The sequence below is a fragment of the Falco biarmicus genome, chromosome 11 (genome assembly GCF_023638135.1).
Source record: "Falco biarmicus isolate bFalBia1 chromosome 11, bFalBia1.pri, whole genome shotgun sequence".
Lineage (NCBI taxonomy): Eukaryota > Metazoa > Chordata > Aves > Falconiformes > Falconidae > Falco > Falco biarmicus.
This window is the reverse complement of record NC_079298.1, coordinates 14598850-14614614: the sequence shown is the minus strand read 5'-3', so window position 1 is coordinate 14614614 and position 15765 is coordinate 14598850. Positions and strand designations below refer to the sequence as shown.

Sequence of the window (15765 nt, the reverse complement as noted above, 5' to 3'; positions counted from 1 at the left end):
GAGTTTAGTCTAAATATGTGTTATTTAATGAGTTGTTTGTATTCAAACTCATGAACCAGTTCAGCTCCCTAAAAAAGACTTTGCTCATGGGTGTCCTCAGGCGCCCTGGGATGCCCTCATGCTTTGTCACCAAAGCCTGCAAAGACAGCTTTTATATTGTTTTGATTTTTGGTTTTCTTTCATGCAGGCATACTGTTGTAAGTGGAGCAGGTAGCTGTGTTTATAGTTAGGATCACCTTATGTTTTCTGTTATAAGCAACAGGGAAAATGCTTTACCATTTTATTACGCTCTCATCTTTGAGCTGATGTTTTCCATGCCCTGTGTTTGGCACAGCTGGAAAATTCAGCTAAAATAACTTAGCTGTCTCTCAGGATGAGGCTACTGAAAATCCACCATTTTATCCCTGTTTAAAAAAAAACTAAAAAAAAAAAAAAAAAAAAAGATAATCTCCCACCCTATTTTGCTGAGATTCTCTAATTCTTCAGGACAGTGGCTGGGCATCGGTGAGGCTGTTACCATGGCAGCCTGCTGTGGCTCCTGCTCGAAATCCCATGGCTCGGTCTGGGTTCTGTGGAGGCTGTTAAGACTCTGGCAGTGCAGCGCTGGGCACGGTCCATCCTGCCTGTGCTGCTCAGGTGCCCTCCCTGTACGGCTAGTCGGGATGCAGCATCACCAGGGATGGAAGAACCAAATGGGATTTTCCCTTCAGTTGCTTCTCCACAAAGACATCGGGCCATGGACAACAGAGCTGGGAGCAGGGAATCTCTCCCGGACTCTCGGGAATCCTCTCTTCTCCTGCCAGCCACCTGGGCAACACGAAGGAGCAGTAGCCTGGCCTGGTGCACGGCAAGAGCAGGAGTATTGGAGGCTGAAGGGTGGTGGCTACTGAAGACAGTAGAGAAAGGAAGGAAGGATTTACAACAGCCCGGAACTCCTCAAACACTTGCAGGTTTCTTAGGTGTAAATAGTTCAGGAGCCCTGTAAGAGGGTGCGTTTGTTTTCCCCTCTAAGACTGATCTAGAATACAATAGCTTACCGGAGCTTGTACCTGCACTTAGGGGACTGTGCCCTGGGTTTAATTGCTCCATTTGGTGGAGTTTTTCTTGAGCTGATTTTTTTTGGTTTTAACATATTTAGTTACCCTTTAAGACTTTTTAAAGAGCTTTATGGTTATAAAAATCAAGCTGCCAGAAGTTCAGAAAAGCAAAAAAATAACATTGCATTTTCAAAATTAATTCAGTTCTTCTGTGCAGATGTTATCCTTAATTACATAATTACATCCTGGCTCTTTTTAGAACACAGCCAACTATCTTGTGGAGGGGGAAGACTGAGTTTTAGACTAATTTCTGTAATGCAAGACATTCAGCCTTGGTATGAGTAGCTGCAGAAGCTGTGTAACATGTGGCCAGAAGAGAGGAGAGGAGAAAGAATGGTCTGATTACAGGCACTGAGGGTTTCTCTTGCGGAGGCGGTTTAGTCTTTGACTGACCAATGTGATGCTGGGCAAGTTAGATCAGAATTTCCCAAACACGTTTGAGCCTTGTGGGGCAGATAGGCAGGATAGCTGGGTGTTCAGCAGCAGCAGCCGTGTCAATAGAGTTGTACTGTGAGTTTAACAAATGTTCTAAAAATCCAGCTTAAGGTGTCTGAAGTAGAGCATCAGGAGGCAACGGAAACTGTGGGCATTCATCTTTGTCTGGTTTCTCCCCTGTAAAATGGTGTCATGCATGCCAAATATTGCAGAGATGCTCTAAATATCTAAGTGTTGTTTGTAAAACACTTAGATATATGGTGATATAAGAAAAATCTTGTGGGAAAATTCGAAAGTCACTGTTCACAACAGAAATCCTGAGCAGAAGTTGCAGGGCAGTCCTACTTCAGTGCTTACTAACACATGGGTTTGGCCTTTCAGCCCTGGTATTCTTTTAATAGATGTTATACGAGTATGACATTTCATAAACTATGTCATAAAAATAATAGTGAATAAAGGGGCTATTCCCTTATGGGATTAAATACCCTGGAAGTAATGGTGATACTATAGGGCCTGTTCTTCTTTGGGATTTTTCAGAAACTGTACTACTTTAGATAATTTGCATTGAAGGATGATGATGATGATGATTATTAGTAGTATTATTATTATTTATTATTATTATTATTATTCAGACAAAACCCACAATACAAGTTATCTAAATTCCATCTTTCCTAAGATATTTCAAACCAGGAATATTTCTTCAAATTTTGGTCAAAATCCAGCTTACATTTTGAACAAAAGAGTCTGTAGTACAGTCTATCCATCACCCTGTTTGGACATAGTACAAACATGTCTTCTGACACACCGTATGTGAGCTATCATTTATGTTTTGACTTGTGAAACACAGTATTCATCAGAATAATCTTCAGTGTTCTTCTGCAGCTCATCTGACGTGTTCCAAGTTCCATTTTCTTCACAGAACAATCTCTTTTTCAATGACGTTTTGTTATCTTACAACTGTGAACCATGTTTTCCTCCCAGTTACACGGATAAAACCACAGACATACATTAAAGAAAGGAATTCCTTTTCATTTACAGAATAGCATAAAAATAAATTTGCTCTCCTGACTCTTTAGGGCTGGTCTTGGCCTCGTGACCTAGCCCTGTGAATCTGAAGACGACAGTTGGTATTAGACTAGCAACACAGGAGGCCCATGTCTGTCTGTACTTAGGTTAGCTGTAGCATTCAGTTGTGTAGGTCAAACGAAGTTCGAAATTCAGGAGGCCTATCTGAGCATGCTTTTCTGTTTATTTGTAATATATACTCGCAGGTGAACAGGGCAGAAGGTTCCTGCTGACAGCCATGGGAATGAGCCCGTTGCTGAGTTCTGGCAAACCGATGTGTAAGGCACGAGTGCCACCCTCACATCCCGGCTGGCTTTTGTCACCGTTGAAGGTGCTGATTTCTGAGCCAGGATCTGTGGACAGGGCAGCTTCCAGCTGCGTGTGTAGCCAGGGTGCCGTGGAGGTTACATGTCTGGCACAAAGTTTAAAGTCTGCAACTGCTACTTGGAATGAAGTTTCCCTTCTCTTGTGGTTTTAAACCTTGTTATCAAGCCTAAAGAAACTAACTCTACCCAGTGTAGTGAAGTATTATCAACCTAACTCTACCAACAAAGAAAAATAGTCAGAATTTTGCTTTTAAAAAAAAAAAAGCTTGACTAGTACCATGTATCAAGGTGCTTTTATCTCTATCATACTTTGCCGCTCTTTGCTGCTGAAAGCACTAGTTAGAAAATGTATTTGGGTTTCACACTGAGAAACATTAGTAAAAGCTAAACTTGGGGCATTACAGCCTGTCAGGAGTTCTCTTGGGTGCTGCAGGGTGTTGGGAGATGGGGAATACCGACAGGGGAATGGCCTGGGAAATCACAGCCATTTGATTTTGGACTTGGTCAGTGGGAGAGTATTCAGGGGGAAGAAACAAAAATGATAGAAGAATAAAAGTACCATATTGTTGGATAATCCATCTCTTTTGACAGTGGGACAAAGAGGAGATAACGGAAAGGCTTGAGCACAATCTGCAATGTTCCTGCTTCAGGCAGAGTAAGAACTTTTCAGTGGGGTAGATAAGAGTGGAACAAGTTGACTCTAGAGCATTCCTAGACTACGGAATCTGAAGACGGGAACATTCACAATGAGTGCTGGCCGTTGGAGCTGTGTACGGAGGGTGATGAGGGCTTCTTCATTGCTTTGAGGAAGTTGGGTAAATGTATTGGAAGTGTGGGCTAGTGGGTCTGGCAGTTGACCATCAACCCAGACTGCAGGCTCTCAGCACCTCTGGTTTTTTTGCTAAAAATTCCTTGTTGCTTTGGTAATCGGTGCAAATGATGCAACTTCATTTATATTAACACTTGTAGAAGAGCATTTTCTAGGCCTCCATATCTACTTGACCGCTGAGAAATGCAGCATTGGCTGATAAGATGGTTGTTTTCCAGTGGAAACACACCTTCCACATCTAATCCAGTTATGCCTGAGCAGAAACCTTTCAAAAGCCTCTGCAGATGGATTGCAGCGGTTCTGCTGTACCCTGTGTTTGTGTGCCTGTGAGCGCTTGCGGATGGTGGGTATAGAATAAATGACATTCCAGCCTAGGCAGGGACAGAGATCCCAGTGAACTATGTGCTCCCAGGCACAGAGTGAGGTCTTGTGACTGGTACATCATCCCCTGGCTTTTTCTTTCCTTTATGCCCTTCTTCCTCTCAGTTTCTGATGTTATCAGAGTTTGAAAGAGCAATGATCTCGGTTTACCACAGGTTCTCTCTCCAGTCTTTTCATCTTTCAGCAGCAGAGTATTGGCATACCCAGACTTTATTCAGCTTTGCGTCGCATATAGCTGGCCTTTGCGATCTCCCTGTCCCCTTCCCATCAGACTTAGAAGTCTTCCAGAGCAGTGCTGCTTGTACTCCTAAATCCAGTAGTATCACAGAGGTACGGAAGAGGCAGCATCTGTGTCATCGGGATGCAATGGCATTACCCTTCATTTTCTTAGTATATTAGAAATGTTGTTCTTCTGAGAGACTTAGCCCGCTTCTAGCTGTTTGTGTCTTCTATTGAGGTGTGCTGCTTGGCTGAGGCTCTGAGTTTCCACATTTTATTTTAGCGTATGTTGTGATTCGCTTTGGTAAATCCGAGAACAGGAGATGAAAAACTGAATGGAAACAAAAATAGTTTACAACCGGCTGTGCCTATTACCCTTCAGTATTCTGCAAGTGGACAGAATGAGGAATTACATCTGGATTGTCATCCCTGTAGCTCTTAGTTGAGCCCTGCCATTTTTTATCCGTGCCTCATAACCTGCAGTCTCTGGTCTGTCATGTCTGTGCCCATCTGTTCCTGGAGTGGTGTCTCTGGAGGGGATGTTAATGCCTCTCTCCCTGGATGAGAGCTGTACGAGAGACTGGCTTGAAAGCCCAGGCCCATCTAAATTCCTTCTTTTTAAATAGTCTCCTCTAAAGCCTCTAGTGATGTCGTTTACAATTGTACAATTTTGAAAACACTCCAAGATTACCTAAAAATGACCGTCGTAGACTTGCTCTTCAGTCGTGTTTTCTTGTCTTCCTCTGTGTTGCTTGTTTCTTTACATATATTATAAGCTTTTTTTGGCAGCCCTTGGCACTGTGAATGCTGATCTGTGACTGAGGCTCCAGCCGCACGGTAATACCAACAAATAACAAAGGTGGGAACTTAACACCGGGAAACACAATTTCCAACCTGAACCCTATGGTTTCCACCTTGATGCCAGCAGGTGATGAGGTACTGCGGGAACATTGCCAAAGCAGTTTTCAGACTAATTTTCTGACTTACTGTGATAATCAGGAAGGGAGTTACTGCATCCTCAGACCCGTAAGCACCTCGGGCTTAGTCACCTCAAACTGTGAGTCTGAGCTCCCAGATCTGGCAGGAGAAGTGCGCCTTCCCTCCAGTGCCTGCTGCTCCTCGGGTGGCTGCCTGTCTCCTCTCAGCCTAAAAAGGGACAGAGTTCCCCGACAGGAAATAATTGCTTTGGAAACCTCACCGAACATCTGTGTCCAATCAGTCTGAACATCCACACCCGGTGTAGCGCGGCCGAGCATCAGCAGTAGCGTGGAGCCTTGGAAGGGGCTGCGCTCCTGCCTCTGCCACCGACACCACAGCTCCCGGGGGGGCTGCGTCAGGGGAGCAGCCTCCTGGGGCTCGCAGTTGTGGTGGTGCTGTGCCTTGTAGCTTGCCAGTGTCAAGCTGCAGAACAAAAGCACGAGGCTCAAGATGTAGTTCAAAACTACAGGGTGTCTAGAGCCAAACCACAAGGCTGAGAATTTCACTAATCATAAGCCAGGAAAACAGTTCTTGGTTCTTTAGCCCTAAATGAGGCTTTGCCTGTTGTATAGGTGGAAGTATGAGAGCTGTCTGCTGAGGCTCCGTGTTTCTCCCTACAATTACTGTAGAAACTACAGAGGGAAAATGCACCAAAATGAAAGATTACCCCAGGTGTCCCTCAGTAATCTCAGGGGAACTGCCCAGAAGTTACAGGGAAGAACACGGAGCAAGTAGAAATGAGGCAGAAGAGAGCAACCAGAGCAATTTCAGAGCAGTGTGGTAGCTGAGGAAAATGCTTAGGGAAACAGTCTGGATGAATGACAGGAGAAACAGGCACACAGCAGGGACCAAAGCAGGCAGGTTCTATCCCCAGGTAGCAATAGGGTCCACATTTATTTTGCACTGGCTTTGAACTAGCTGAGACTATGGTCCTGGGGGTTTACTCAGCACTGGGAAAATGGGCAACTGTGGTACATGTAGTTACCTCTTCCTGAGCAGCTCAAGCAACAGGCAAAGAATAAGACTCTCAAATGTTTGTAATCTTGCTTCTTTTTCTTCTCTTTAGTGTTTTGTGTGTAATGTAAAAGCCACATAAAACCTACTTAAATCCTAGAACTTATGTAGAATCTCCTGTGGAGTATGAGTCCAAACAAAAGGCAGCTTTTGTCCACTTTAAATAGCTTGCAGACCTTTGGTTTGAATTGTTTGCAAAATTTAGGCAATGCCATATTTAGAGTTGCATGTGAAATCGTAATTGAACTTATAAATTTATTTTAGTTTCAAGGTCACACGCTATTTTTCCAGGGTGTGCCTGCTTAAACCCATGGTAAGATGGTTTTGCTGAATGAGTAGCTGTTCAAGATTTTTGTTTATCATCTTCACTTCTGTGAGACCTGGAGCGTGCTTAATGCAAGTGGAATCTGTGATATTTTTTTCAATTTAATTTTTTCCCCCTCCTTCCCTGGAACTGAAAGGCCTCTGCTTTACGTGCGCCTTTAGGAAATTCCAAAGGTTTAATATTTATCCAATTTTTAATGAATTTTCACAAGGAGACAAAACTCAGCTGACATTTCAAATCCCTCAAATCCCTTGGTCAAATGGATGTTGAACTTTGTTAACATTTTAAAGTTGATTTTTTTTCTAATTTTTTTTTCAAATGGTGGGATCATTCAGTGGCTGAAAATGTATTATAATGGAAAGTGTTAGACTGCTTTGACACCAAGCATTCTTTCTAATTCAACTACGATGAAAGAACATGAGCGTTAATTAGGATTTCTTTCCATTTAGGGTCCTGAAAGCACTTTGCCGTTGTCAGAATACGAACTTTAACAGGATCCTTGCCCTGGTCAGCAAAAGTGTATTATGTTTGGGCAGCTTTGAGGGGGCACGTGGGATCAAAACAGGATAGCAGTGACATTTAGCTGTCTTAGATTGTTGGTTTGGACAACAGTGTGCATCCTCAGCGAGTTTGCCGTGTTCATGCCTTTCGTAGCAAGAGCCACCTACCAAAGTTTCATTCTTCAGGATCCGAAATTGAGCAGCTAGACACAACCCTGGGATTGTTCCATAAAGAAGTGTCTGTAGTGTGTTTAGCATCCCGTGGCATGAGACTTCATGGGAGCTGTGTGCAGTACAAACAGTGTGTGAAATGTAGCAGGCATCAGCTGTGGCAGAATTAGGGTCAATAATTACAGGGGTAATCACTACTGGGCAGGGGAGGCTCCTGAGGATTTTGCAGAGGATCACCGTCATTTTCAGCAGTGCCTTGAAAGCAACTGTAAAGTCACTGTTAAGCTGCAAGCAACCCACAACTGGTGTAAATAATGACTTCCAAAGCACGTGCTTTTTATGTGGAGTGTAACGTGCTTTTTATGTGGAGTGTAACATCTGCCTCTGCTGCTTGTCGCGGAGATTCCAGGGAAGATGGCTCAGCGCTTTGAGAAGGAGGTGCTCAGATTACCCCACCAAAGCTGTTAGTTAGCAGATTAAAATTCCTGCCATCCTCCCTGTGCCTTGCGCTGAATTTTTAACCCAAACAGAAGCGAAACATTGGAACGTAATTGTTCTGTAAGTGCTGCGAACACAGAGCCTTCGGTTATTTTGAGGGCAGTACGTGCCGTGCCCGCTCACGTCTGGACCCGCAGGAGCAATGACATGAAGTCATGCGGCCGGGAGGCATGACCCCGCTGCAGGGGGGGCTGTCTGCTGGGGCAGCAGTGTTCAAGGCCGGTGCTCTCCCGTGTTTGCAGGGTCAAGACTTTAATTAAAAAACAATCTATTGGGTAAAATAAAGGACATACTTAGCTGTTTTTTCCCTTGTACCATGAACACGCGTGACTGTTCACAAGACAAGATGGCCCCTTTACGAGCTTAGAGCTTAATTCATGTAAAACCTAACAGAAGAGGATAACTCGAGGATAAAGTGGGAAGCACGTAGCTCACACTGGAAGTAGAGCTGTATGGTCATTTTTAGCTCTTTGGATGTTCTTAAAAGCATTTGCTATCCAAAGGTACGTCCCCTTGGAGGCAGGTGGGAGTCATCACAGTGTGTGCTGGAGTGCTTAAGCTGTTAACCAAACCAGCTGAAGTGCCAATGAGAGCGAAAAGATGGCACCAGGGAGGGAGTCATCCACGCTGAAGGCCAGACCTCTCAGTCTTCCTCACAGTTGTCATCCAGAGTAGCTCAAGTGCATCTGCACATGCTGCTGTCACCCCTCCAGGATACACCCCCCAACTACAGCCTTGTACTAGTGCCTTGTGGCAGTGAGCAGGGATGGTGGGAACTGCTGCCAGTAGTGCATTTAAATATTATTAATTTTAAGAATAATAGTATATGCTATCTTTCGTATATAATTGTATTTGTTGTCTTATCTTTCCTTTCCCCCCCCCCCCCCTTTTTTTATTACCAGAGTGCCTCTGATGGCTTTTGGAAGTCAGTGGCAACCCGTGTCCCAAGAGAACCTCATGAGATACGTATCCTGAATCCCTACTTCATCCAGGAGGCAGCTTTCAGCTTCATTGGACTGCCTTTCAACAATGGCCTGATGGGCAGAGGGGTAGGTATAAAGTGAAGCAAGCAAAAGCACAGGGAAGGATGAGAGACCAAGCAGCAGAGTAGGCTTATGCTGTTCTTACTTTCTCTTTGGGTGTCCACTGTTGGACATTGAAGGGAAGGGACTTTGGCTCTGTTACGGTGTTAGCGCTCAGCCTCCCCCAGGCCAAGGCAAGATCTTTTCTTGGAACACACAGAGGATTTTGTGGGGGATCATCAACATTTCAGCAGTGCCTTGAAAGCAACAGTAAAGTTGCATCCCAGGCTTGTAGTAAAAGAGGGTAAAGGTTTGGTTTATGAGGCCTTTGGTAAGGAATTCTGATCTTACAGCGACAAGTTTAGATGTAAAAGTTTACAAAAGAAAACAATGCAAAACACAGTTTTAGGTCATAGTTATTAACAAAATACCTTCATGGCCATTCTGGTATCTCTCACCCCCAGTGCAGCTTTTTGGAGTGTTAGTGGGGAGTAGGTGGTGACTTGGGTTTTCTGGATTATCTCAGAACCTATTTATATTTGCTCTATCTAATATATCAACCATTAGAGAAAGTATTACTTGGGTGGGTAAATTACTCATGTACCCATGTGATACAGTTCTTGATAGAGAGCACATGTGACATTTTTGGGCACATTAGCACAGCTGACAAACCCAGAGAGAAGCACTTTTGCTGGACAAGGACTGTTTGCTCTGCCTCTGGCATTGTCCTTCCGTTGTTAGTACAGGAGATTTGCCATGTTGCAGCATGGGTTTGGACGAGACAGAATCATATCTCATTTTCTGTGTCATATCTCATTTTCTGTGTTCTAATTATATTGTGAAGTCTTGAGAAACTTTAGAGATACTTGTTTTGTGCAGGTCAGCTGGGTGAATGCCTGGACATAAGAAAGTCAGTTCTTATAATGCAGTGTGCAAGATGTGCAGACAGATTCAGCCACACAGAATAGGTCTTTTGTGAAAAGCATTGCTGCATATGTGTGTACAGAAGCTGTCACAGCTTCTGGAAGCATTGGGTTTTTGCATTGTGCTCTGAAGAAATCTTACCCTAAATAATTCCTGTCAGCAAGGATGTAACTTACCTTATCTCTGCATTCTCCAGAACTTACCCTTAGAACGATGTGGTTTTGATTTGTCTTCCAGAAAATCAGGGCTGCTGCCCCAGTGAAGGACAGAAATCAAACTTTTGCCTTTATTTTCTCAAGATTTGTTTTAATTTTTAAGCACGTTATTTTAATACACAAGATATTACTGAAGCTGAGAGGAGAAGAGAGAATCCGGAAATGAAAATGCTGTGAACTGAAGTTTATGAGGTTTTGATAGGTTGTTTAGCACACATCAGATTGGGAAATGAAGGCATCTTAATTGAAACCTGATGTTTCACTCCATGAAAGTCCATTTGAGAATTTAAAAATAGTTTATGGAGCTTTAAGGCAAGCAATCTTTGCCCATGACCCCTGATAGATTGTGTAAATTGTAGTTCATTCCTTCAGATGGGGCAACAGGAGCTCTGCAGGTGCATCTGTGGGGCCAGCACGTCAGTATGCCCTGTGGTGTCTGTGCAAGGACACTCTAATAATAGTGATCCTGTCAGAGTGTAAAAACAGAGAGAGTATTTCTAGCCTGTGAGCACAAATTTTACTGCAGGTATGAGCTATGGACTGCTGTCATGGAGCTGCTGGGACTTCACGCTTTAGTGAATGCTGCTGCATCAGTGCAAAGGCTCCAACAGAAGCTACTGCTGCCAGTGTAAAGAGGGAAGAAGAGTCTGAGTAGGATCCTGGCGATAGAAATTTGCTACAGGCCTTTTTCACTGAGATCTTAAATAGGAAGAGTGGAATTCAGAGCCTGTAGACCAAGAATCCAACTCTCATTAAAGATCTGAGAGAGATCCAGCAGGATGAACGAGACAGCTAGAGCAGGGAGAATTGCCCCACAAAAGACAGTGTGACCCAGCAGCTGCAGAGCATAGCTGGTTGGGTTCAGGGTCACACTTTAGAAATGCAAGGCAGTCTGGAAAACTTTACTCCAGAAAGAAGCATACGAACATGGAAAAGGAAAATGCTGAGATCTAGTAAGCAAAAGCACAGCAAACAGTATCTGTCCCGAGTTTCTCCTGGGGAACCGGAACGGGGGTAGATTAGTGCCCCTGTGCTTGCAGTGGGCTGTGGTATGTTGGGCAGGCTACACACAGGAGGATCAAGGCTGGGGATGCCTTAGTAATCAAGGCCAACATGAAATCCTCATAAAGAGCAGTAATATTCCACTCTTCTTTGGTTCTGATGCCTAAATAAACTTCAGTGCTTCTCCTACACACCACATATGGTAACAATGTGCTACCAATTAACTTTGTAATTTGGGGGCTTTTTCAGCAAGGTTGAGAAGAGCTAGTAAAATAGTTCGGGGCTGATCTGAAAGTGTTTTTCCCAGGATTCAATAAAGGGTGAATGTAGTAACAGCCTCTGCTTTGATAATATAATTTGGGCCAGATGGTTCTGGAGGATAGTAGGGGTACCCGATGGGCATTTTGATTACACTTGTGGCATTAGTAACCAAAAGTCTGAGCAAGGAGCAAAACTGGTCACCCACAATGAACAGTGACTTCTCTCTGGGACCGGTACAGCTTTTCAGGAGTTTCCTTAGTCCATTTACTGAAGTCTTTAGAAGAGGGAGAGCTGTTTCCTACTACATGTGGACTTCTCTTTTCTTGGGATAAGCTGATGATAAAGAAAAAACTTTAGTTTAGGATCCTAGCAATGTCTGGGGAAAATTAAATGTTAACGTCTGAGGATGGTTTAGTGTAAAACAAACGACCTAGTAAAATCCTCTCTTTGATTAAAGAATCCTCTTAAGGTGTGGATGTGTGGATGCAGGCTTGGCTGTCTTGCTAACTAAAGGTGTATGTATGTGATTTATGTTTAAGTGGAAGTTCTGTGTATACAGGTCTTTAGGGCTTGGAACCAGACATCACTGGTGTTGCAGCTGACAATTTAGGCATGCGATAACCTACATTACACTGCAGCTTACTGGGGGACAAGCATGAACACTGGTTTAGAGGCATCATTGCCTGTTGCATGTACAACACTAAGGATGGTTATCGCCATGGTGCTTTTTGCTGTGTAGTGAATAGTCCTGTCAGCTCAGTAGTGGCTCAGAGCCATTGGAGCAGTGGCTTTCTGGCTCCTGTGGAAACCCTAAGCATGGTGCGAGGTGGCCAGAAGAACATTTCAGATTATACAAATTGTCAGGACTCTGATGACTCCAGTGCAGGCTGTGGTGTTGGTTTCTGTATCTCTGCTGGTGCTGTGCATCCATGGAACTGTTATGATTTAACTAGTGAGATTAAGCTCTGCTGCCCAAAACTAAACCTTTGGTTTGTTTGTGTAATGAAAATGGCTGAATCCATAGACCTCTTATTAAAGAGATAAGGCGTCCTTCCCTGGACTTCACCCAGCCTCAGCAGAAACTTAGTGAAGGAGGAGCCGGGTGCAGGAGGTGTTACGAGGCTGCGTCAGGCGCTGGGCCATGGATTAGCACCTCTGCAGAGTGCTGACAGCCCTCCTGCACCCGGGGATTAAGCTCTAATGCTGCAGTGTTAGCCCGTCCTGCCCCAGGGCTTCCCTTTGCAGTTATGCAGTTTTGACCGTAGGCAGGCAGCCTTTCTGGAGATGCCACTGGTGACCCTTTGCTCCTTAGGCAGTTTTCAGCTCCTCTAGCTGATCATAATGACCCTTTCTCTCATTAGTACTAGGTTGCCCTGGTATTAGCAAGCTTTTGGCTCCTGGGCTGTTCTTGCTGGACTCTGTGTGAAGGCCATGTCTTGGGACCTGTTGGGTCTTGATGGAGCAGAAGAGAGGTGGGGGACAGCAGGAGCCCAGCAATCTGCTGCTCCATTCTTTCCGGTTGCATGCTGCTTCTTTTTTGGCACTCTGACAGCATCTTCTAAGGCAGGTAGAGGGACAGATAAAGGGCCACTGCAGCTGCAGTTGGTTAAATATAGAGACTTAGTGTCGTCGTTGTGCTGTCCTGAAAAGCCAAAGCTTATCTGCTTCGTGTTCAACATGAGGTGCCAGGGAATGGACACTCAGGCAGCAGGTAAATGAATACCAGCTGCTTCTTGGTAAATGCCCAGCCACGTGCTTCTGCACATGACGCAAAGTAACAGAAGGGAGTTCACCTTTCAATGAAAGAGTAGACCACAAACTCCCATTTAGCAAAGGGTGAAGCTTGTTGTGGTTACCACAGAGCAGCTAGTGTGTGGTGAAGTCGTATCCTTGCTTGCCCACTGTTAAATTGTTAGGTCCTTAAGAGATGCTTGCTGCATGGCACAGGAATCTTCTCTGTGTCAAATGGTGAATCAGAGACTGTGCATCAGGTTAGATGTGGTCAGAGACACTGGTTTGGGCCGAGTTGTACAGGAGCTCAGCAGTTAAATGGCAGAATGGCAACCTGCTGGGCAGCTAGCCTGTCATGTCTCTAACAACAGGCCCTTCCCTTTTGCTCTGCTGCAGACTGCCCGTTCTGGAGGCTCTCTCCTGCTTACAGCAAGGAATGAGTAGGGGAGGTGAAGGAGGAGTGTTGGAGATGCTCTGCTTTGTCTTTTGAAGCCTGGTATTGCAGCTGATTCTGTGCATGGATGGAGGTAGCTGTGGGAGCAGCGCTGTGGGTTGCAAACTCCTGTGACAGGGACCACTGTAGAATGCCAGGCACTCATCTGCTCACAAGTGATGCTAAATTGCTTTTTATGCCATATTTCCCAACTTGCTAACTAGGGGAGGCAAAGAGTAGGTTTGGGGTTCTTTCATGTGAACAGAAAAGAACAAAAAAGAAAATACAGTGACTGTTGTGTATAGCATGTGATGGCTATTATAGTTTTGTTCCGTATTTCTTTTGTTTTGGAAACCTTACTGCTATTAGGTGATCAGGTCTGTAACGGATAAACTAAGGTAGCAATTTTTCCCAGGTAAGCAAATTTTCAAGTTTTCCTTCAAATAAGTTGATATAGTAATCAAACCAATTTGAACATCTAGATGCATTATTGTCTGTAGGGAGTTTATTCTTTAGCAGTGCTTACCCTTTTATTAAAAAAGGTAACAACTGGAATAGTCTGAACCATCCAGTATATCTTACCCTGAGCTAAGTAAAATCCCATAAATAACTGGAATTCATTTAATATATTAAGGGAGTCAGATATTTCTAAAAACAGATTTACAGCAGTCATTTCCTTCCAGTCCAGCAGGCAGTGACACAGGAATGACCCGGGCATGGAATGAAAAGCAGCAAGAGCTTTTCACATGCACCAAGCAAAGAGCAGTTACAGTCCTCAGGTTCAGTCACCGGCACTGGATCTCCAGCACAAGCCCATGATCACAACCGCAAGGTGATGCTCAGCCTCCAGTAAGTCCAGAGGAGGGCTAGTGTTCATTTCTGATGACTGGCTTCTTTTCTTCTGTGAATAGAAGTCAGTCTTTAAAGCCTCTTCAGGGAAACCAATGGAAGATGAAACAGCAATGTCTTGAGGTGAAGCCTTTTATTTCTCCTTGCAGCAGAGAACAGTGTAGGAGCAGTTAGGAAACCTGTCCTGTTGCTGTCTGTGCTGCTAAAGGCAGTTTGGTCCCCTGACCTGGTGGTGCAGACTGGCTGCGTTTGCACTGCACAGAGCTTGTAGGGGTCCCTGGCACAACACAAGACCAGTGATCTTTGCCTCTCTTGTCTTTATGCTTTTCTCACCCAGGATCCACCATGTCTGTGCTTGCCTCACCCAAGCAGACCATGGCCAGGGGGGCCCTGGAAGGAGCCACGCTCTGGATGCACGGGCAGCCATTGCCCAGCACTGCTGCGGTGACGTGTCGCTCACCACTGCTGTGTTTGCTGCTTCTGTTTGCCAGGTGGCCTTTCGGTGTCGTCTCTGGCTCGTCTGTCAGTCTGCTGCATCCTCTCAAATGGGACCAGGCAAAGAGCTGATCCCTGGAGAGCATTCTGTTAGATACTATGTTTTCCAGATGTTTGGGCTTAGACAGGCAGGCCAGGCTTGGCTGTCGGTTCAGGCCACGTTATCCAGGGAGGTTGCCCTTGTCGTTGTTTACCAGTGCTGGAGAGCGGATGCTGAACCTGGTACCCACCACAAGCCTCAGCTGTGACAGAAACCTGGGAGATGCAGCAGGAGGTACAGAGCCTGCAAGGCCAAGTTCAAGGCTTGTGGCAGGGAACTGGCAGGGGGAGGGGACTGCTAACGCTTTCTGGGGTCTTGCCATTCCCAACTCTCCCTGACTGGCAGGCATCAGTTCAGGTCAGAAACTCATCACAGCCACACCTGGAGCAGCGGTCCTGCTGGGCCACTCCAGGCAGCCCCACGCCATGGCCTGGCTTGTACTGGCCAGTCCTGGTGTGGCTGGGAGGCATCCCAGGAGGCTCCTGCTTCAGCACTGGCCATTGCAGGGCTGCTGTTCTTCAACCATTTGGTAGAAAGCAGCATTGCTTGGTGGTCCAGGGATACCTGGGCACATGGAGGGCCATGAGCAGGAAGACAATCCAACCCCAGATGATTGTTCCTGAGGTAGGATGTTGGGATTTGGGGTTTCTTCCCTAGCAATGGCCTAGAATAACAAGATGCCTGCGCAGTTGTTTGAGAGAGTGTTATTTTCATAACGCAAGAGGTGGGGTGGTTGCCTTGGTATGTCTTTGGGGCACGGCACGAGGGCGTGTGTGGTGAGATAGCACTGACGCATTGTGCAGGGCATAGCAAGCCAGGTTTGGCACAGCCATGTCCGTGATGCCTAACTTCTTTTGGAGTGACCTGTCCCCCAACTTGCCCCAAAGGTTGTACATGGTTCATTAGATCTTAGCAGCAGATGAATTTATATGCCTGTGTACAATCAGAAGAACTT

General features: G+C 45.2%; 1 protein-coding gene across 5 annotated transcripts in view; it reads left to right on the top strand.

The window, feature by feature from the left end:
• ST3GAL3 (ST3 beta-galactoside alpha-2,3-sialyltransferase 3) overlaps positions 1-15765 on the top strand; it is a 184114-nt gene that overhangs the window by 145968 nt on the left and 22381 nt on the right. For all 5 annotated transcript variants that reach the window (XM_056355883.1, XM_056355881.1, XM_056355886.1 and 2 more), the window contains one exon: positions 8741-8887. In XM_056355883.1, the coding sequence (XP_056211858.1) occupies positions 8741-8887 (147 nt within the window). The remainder of the gene's footprint in view (positions 1-8740; positions 8888-15765) is intronic.